The following is a 6819-nucleotide window of genomic DNA, read 5'->3' on the forward strand; positions in this document are numbered from 1 at the left end:
CCTGAAGAAAATGCAAAAGAAACACATTGTGAAAAACTGTACATGTAAACATCACACTTTCACTGAGTCCAAAACCGGAGGGTGGGGAGGGGGTACAAAAGCTTCACATGGGGATACAGGACGCCGCCTCCAGCCCGTGCACACAGCTACAGTCTTATGTGTGCGGCAGGAGCAAGCGTTCAAACCAAAGAAATAACAATAGCATTACAGACCACCACCAAATGATAAGTTCAAACAGGCAAGGGCTTCTTAAACACTTTAGATTTTTTTTTTGTCTTCATTTTAAAACAGTGCTGTACCCACAGAAAAAAAGAACAGTTCAAAACAGCTTCTATCACTCTTTGTACAGCTATACAGTACACGTAGAGAACGTGATCACTTGAGCAATCCACGAGCTACCTGGGCAGTTGCAGCAACTCCGACAGTTTATTACGTTGTCCACGCAATAAAAATTGGGTGTCGGCATCATTTCAAGACCAACAAATAAAATCATGGTGGCTGATCACACAAACTGCGGTGTTGCGCCATTTACACATCAGCAAGCAAACGGTCAGCTGAGAGGGTCGCTGAGCGTGACCGCCGCGGCAACAGTTAACAAACAAACAACAAACAAACAAGTAAAGGAGACGAGGACGCACACGTCACGATTGCTTGAGACGATGGACGCTGGACATGTGCGAGGTTGCCTGCAGAGGAGATGTATAGGGCCAAAATTACATTTACCTCTCACATTGCAAAAAACAAAAACAATAACAGCAAAAAAATCTATCATCAAATGACTCACACACAAAGGAACAAGTTCATATTCAACAAAAAAAATCTCACACGCTCACTCATGTCCAAAGAACTCAAATTCACAAAAAAACTCTCTCTCTCACACACACACACACACACGCACACACACACACGCACACACACACAAATCCAACATTCTGGAACTACAAAGATCTACTGTACTTTTCAGATTAAAAAAAAAGCACAATCTTCCCAAAAACTGTCACACGCATAAAAAAAAACTCAGTTATCTACATTCTAAATCCTCAAACACACCCGAAAAACCCTCTCATGTACAAAAAACTGAACTGTACCAAAAGCCTCTCCTACCTCACAACATAGATGTCACATCATGAAAAGTGACATTTTTTGCACATACACAAAAAACTCTCACACTCACCCGAAAACTCAGCCTCAACAGAAAACCTCTCACACAAATGCACAAACCTCTTAAACACCCAAAAAGCCTCACAGACTCACCCAAAAGCCTCTCACATACACACAACTTTTTTATATTCATGCAAAGGAAAAAAAATGAATAACCTCTCACATGCACCAAATGTAAAAAGTTCACATACTAACCCTCCATCTTTTTTTTCCCAAGTGAGGCCTTTTTTTCTTTATGAGTTCCAAAACTGTGCACGTGATGGAAAGCTCCATTGTGTAACCAAAAAATTATCTGAAATGTCAAATTCTCAAAGTCCCTCCCTCTGTCTGGAGCCGGCGACAGAATGTATGAGAGGTATTTTTGTGTCTTTTTTGTGTGAGAGTTGTTTTGGTTATGTGAGAGGTGCCTGTCAATTTTGGCCTATACGGCACCTCCTACAGGCCCGCTGTGGAGCTGCAAAACTGCTTGTGAGGACGACTTGGAGGTAAAGAGCCGCTGACGAGCGGATCACCGCGTTACGTTTCCTTAATCCTGAGCTATAAAGTGCTTCCAAACTTGCAATAGTTCATCAAGCTGACAGTTGAAATGCAAACAGCACGCGGCGCACTGACTGTGTGACGGACGCATGCACGGACAAATGGACACGCGCTGATAGAATGTCTCATAATGTGGTCAATAAAATCATATATTTCTCTCTATTATTTTTCTTTTTTTTCTTGTAAGGTGCGAGCCGGCCGAGTCGGCTGCTTGGAGTGTCACTTGTCCTTGTTTGGAATGTGCTGAGTGACAGAATTACCTCTTGACAGATTCATGTACAAAGTGGGACACTTCACTTTTCCACAAATGGTCCATGACGACATTTATGCCCCCCCCCCACACACACACAAATAAAAAATCTGAACAGGAAAAAGAAAGACACAAAAGGTACATTTGACAACCGTGTTTGTGCTGAGTGACTCACCATCAAAAGTGTGAGACTTTGTTTTCTGCGTGTGTGCCCTCTGACCTCACACACACACACACACACACACACACACACACACACACACACACACACACACACACACACTCCATCGGCGTGAGCGAGCCACGCGCTCCCCTTGCATGCATGTTCGGGGTCACCTCAATTCAACGTGTGACAAAACACACACAACAATTCCTCCACAACAACACGACGACGACAAGGAGAAGAAAACAAAAACGTGTGCAAGTCATGTTTGTTTTGAAAAGTGATGAGGTTCATGACCAACATCAGTCATCACAACATTGAAATTGGCTACAATGCTGCATGGGATTACGGCATCTTTTGGGATTGTGGCGGATTTCTCCCCCTTTTCGCCTGCGACATGAATAGTACACCCTCAGTGATTATCATCAATATTGCACCTTTTTCCAATCGCGCTCAACAATATATTGAATAATCTCTTTCTTCCCTGACAGGTGTTTGTGACCTCCTATCATCTCATTTCCTCGCCATGTCAAGGCCGGCATTTTCACAAAATGAGTCTTTGTCTCAGACAAAAGACAACGAGGTAATATCTTGAGCGGACAGCTTTGAACAACTGTTGAAAACCATCCGAAAAGGAAGCCGACTTCTCCTGTGGGAATATTTACCCACGTGTGGAATGAGCGCATCACAAACAGCAACAGTGGCAGGCAATTTAGCAGCGGTTTGTCTGTTGATGGACATCCACAAAGTGGAATTGTTGGATGAAACATGCTGACACGGAATCTGTCCGCAGTACACCTGGGTGCAGAATAACAGCAGTGTGGTTGAACGCTCTCAATAAAATGTATCAAATGAGTAAATCCTAGGCCTGCAACTCCTGATTATTTTGATAATTTATTAATCCATTGATGATTTTTACGACTAATACATGAATCCGATTAAACCTTTTTTTAATTGTCATGGTTTTAATTTAAAAAATAGGACACTATTTCAAATTGCCGGTACGTAAAATGCACAAACATAAATTGATGATTTTTCAACTACTATTGTGGGCCATAACACCCAAAAAAAAAAAAAATTCTTGATCATTCTTTTTCAAAGTAAAATTTGAAATTTGCTAATAGCTTACTTGCAATCAGGAAAAATGCAGTACAGTTTTTATTTTCAGTTGACATTAACTTAAGCCCAATATTTTTTTAAGGACTAAAACCTCTGCTTCTATTTTTTTGGTGTGTGTAGGGGGGTGTGGAAGTATATTTTTTTGAGATGGTACTTTGAGTAAAAAGTTTGAGAATTGCTGAATTTTTTATGTATGAAATGAAAAGTGTATTTTTTTTTTCTTTACAGTGAGTCATTAAATATTTAGGAGAATTTTTACCAAGGACCCCCTCAATGTAACACTCCCAAAAAGTGTACCCTTACAGAGCATAGGAGTTTTTAAAACATGTTGTTGCGATAACAGATTCATATATTTTAGAGAAAAGTTTTCATGTTCTGAGAATGTGTTTTGATGTTTAGGACACTTTTCTTTCAGGATATTTTTTTTTCTCGTAATTTCACACCTGTTATTCTGGAAACAAACCTTGTACTCTCGAACAAAACAGGATTATACTGTTCTTCCCCCAAAATGTGCTTTTTCATTTGATACAGACAATGTTTGAGTTCAGACAGAAAATGCAGAGCCAGGACAGCCTAATATTACTCCATCTTCACTTTTTTGTCACGGTACACCTCATTTCATGAATCTTTCTCCACTTGGATTTAGAATAGAATGTGCATCGCTCCCATTACATTAGTACAAGTAAAAGTTATTACATGGCCTTCTTCATTGATGATTATTTTTTAAAAACACACTGCTATTATTCCATCTACAATTGAAGATCACCCAGTAGAATCTTTCAGAATCTCGTACAGACTATTTGAGTTATTTTAGCGCAATGACATAGAGACGCCCTGTAGTAACCTGCACATGCAGGCTGAGAGAACTAATTGAACTCGTCCTCAGCTCATTACGATCAGCGATTCCCAACCATTAAAGATCACCCGCTGGGCCGTGGGAATTATGCCATTTCGCTTCATTGGTCTAAAAATTATAATTTATTTACCAACAAGATTGTATTTTTGTTTATCTATCAATGCCAGCCACAAATAGTGATAGGCAGAACAATTGCAGTGGATTTTAAAAGTCTTCGCCCCTCTGATATGCCAGGCTTTTGTGATATACAAGAAGATGAGATCAAGGGAAATAATTTCGTAACTTTTTCCACCATTAATGTGATCTATAAATGGTATGATTAAGTTGGAATTTTTTTAAATTTTTTTTAGCAACATTCAAACTCATCTTAAATTCGAGTCAGCATACACCTGCCACCATTTCAAATACCCTCAGTGAGTGCAAAATTCATTTTCAGGTGTTCTAGTAGGGTTTTCTTGACATTTTTAGAGACTAGCTAGACTGGCAAGCCGAACCCACTTTTCTTTCGGCCGCGATTCAAAACGAACCGTGCAAACAAAGTTGTTTATTTGCTGTGACGTATACTACGTGACCAACGTCATTCTTGGGCAACGGAAGTCCATCCTCATTCAAAAGGGCACGTGGGAGAGCTGATAGTTTGTGAACATCATTTCAGCAGTAAAAGTAACCGGAAACACATTAAAACTCCAGCAGCTGACGACACTGAAAACATTTCGATGAAATGAAGTTTTGTTTTTTTTTTTTTGTTTTTTTTTTTTTTTACGTCACATCCGCTCTCCGCTAACTGATTGATTTGGCGGTCTGTTTGCTCAGGTTTGCCCCACCTCAGAAATGTGCTTGATTCAAATGTAACCGAAGAGTTTCTAGACAAGAAAATATAATTTGTTGCAGCTTAAGAACTAAAAACAGTTGATTCTATAAAAAAAGAAAAACAACTGTCCACTTATTCTATTATCATAATTTTACTGTTTAATAAAACAGTGTGTCAAATCCCTGGGATTAAAATGCAAAAAAAAAAAAAAAAAAAATTAATTGCTCCTTAAATTTAGAAATGTGCTGCTCAAATGAAGTCATTCATGAGCAAAAACTGCAAAACTGCTCCATAAAATTATATATAAATATATATATATATATATATATATACTTGTGAACAGTTCAAAAAAGCAGCCAGTTTGATCACAAAACATTCAGGCAGGAAAAAAAAATGCTATAAAAAGCCTACTAGAGCATTTGAACTTTATTTGGGGTTAATCAGAGGCACTATAAGAGGTGGCAGTTGTGTGCTGACCTTTTTAAAATGAGTTTACATGTGAGTGGTTGATTTTGAACGCAGCCACATGCCCAGTTATAAAGAGGGTGTGCACACTTGTGCAACCTCATCGTCACAGTTGTTCCCTTCACTTAGCTTTTCACAAAGATGTTAAAAACATCCCGACCGAGTTGTAAAGGTTATGTCACATTCATGGAAGAACAAGTTTCGAAATGATTTATCTTGGTCTCATTTTTCCCCCCCACACAGATTGAGTACATTTGTCAGTAAATTGAGACGAGATCGTCATCATTTGAAACACTTTCTGTGACGAGTTCGTTCAGTCTGGTGGTTTTCTGAGAGATTTTTCTTGAGCTTCGGCTCATTAAAGGTTGGGAAAAACGGCACTAGATGGACGATTGGATTCGTTTTCTCCACACATCATCACTTCCTGAGACAAATGGGGTTGAGGTGGTGAGAGAAACTTAGCAGTGAGCCGACAGAAGACAGAGCACTGAGATCAAAGGGAAGCGAATGCATAAGGAGTCGTGTGGGATGTGTCAAGGTACCTTACAGGACCTGCTGTGCTTGGCAGTACCACTTCCCTTTGCTTGTGCCTCTGTCCAACAGCGTCAAGACTTGCATGTCAGGGTGACATATTTACACGCGGAGATGGACGGACGGACGGACATACAGGCCGAGTTCCGGCCGGTGCTCAGTTCTGCTGCAGAATCAGGTTCTCCAGTTCGTCGGCCGAGCGGAGCAGGAAGGCGGCTGACTCCCGGTAGCCGGCGATGAGCTGCCTGACCGCCGTCACTTCCGGAGGGCTGAGCTGAGCCGAAGCCCCCCCGCCGCCGCCCCCCTGCCCGTGACTATTGGAGCTGGAGGAAGAGGAGTTTGGAGCCACCGACTTCATGCTCAGATCTGTTGGACCTGCGGACGCAAGTGTCATCTCATTAGAGCAGGGGTCCCCAACCACCGGTCCACGGACCGGTACCGGTCCGCAGGGCATTTGGTACCGGGCCGCACAGAAAGAACTTGTCTTAATTCCGTTTTATTTATTTCAGAAGACGAAAGATGTTTTATTTTGAAAAATTACCGGATTCTCCGTTACATCCGTCTGTGTCACGCTTGACACACGTCAAGCCACGCTTCTCCGTCACGTGACCGATTACGCTAAAAACAAAACGCCAGAGCTTGCAAAATGAGTAAAAAAACTGCTGGAGATCGCAAATGACGGCGGCCTTAAAAGTACGTTCGAGACAACTGGATGAAAGTTATGGCTGAATATTCTGAGATCGCCACAGTAGCACTGTTGCTATTTCCGACATGCTACCTGTGTGAGGCGGGGGTTTTCTGCAGCAACGGCGAACAACAAACAAAATTACGAAGTAGACTGGACATAAAACACACACTTGAGGTGTCATTGTCTCCTATTACCCCGAGATGGGACCGTCTGGTTGCAGAAAATCAAGCTCGGGGCT

The 6819-nt window shown here is 41.3% G+C and overlaps 1 protein-coding gene across 3 annotated transcripts in view; it reads right to left on the reverse strand.

The window, feature by feature from the left end:
- Window positions 1-5229: 5229 nt before the first annotated feature.
- The window catches only part of nol4la (nucleolar protein 4-like a), a 53274-nt gene continuing 51684 nt past the window's right edge, over window positions 5230-6819 (reverse strand). For all 3 annotated transcript variants that reach the window (XM_019865220.1, XM_019865217.1, XM_019865218.1), the window contains exon 11: window positions 5230-6268. In XM_019865220.1, the coding sequence (XP_019720779.1) occupies window positions 6051-6268 (218 nt within the window). In that variant the 3' untranslated portion in view covers window positions 5230-6050. The remainder of the gene's footprint in view (window positions 6269-6819) is intronic.

The sequence above is a fragment of the Hippocampus comes genome, unplaced genomic scaffold (genome assembly GCF_001891065.2).
Source record: "Hippocampus comes isolate QL1 unplaced genomic scaffold, H_comes_QL1_v1.1 scaffold124, whole genome shotgun sequence".
NCBI classification, from domain to species: Eukaryota; Metazoa; Chordata; class Actinopteri; order Syngnathiformes; family Syngnathidae; genus Hippocampus; species Hippocampus comes.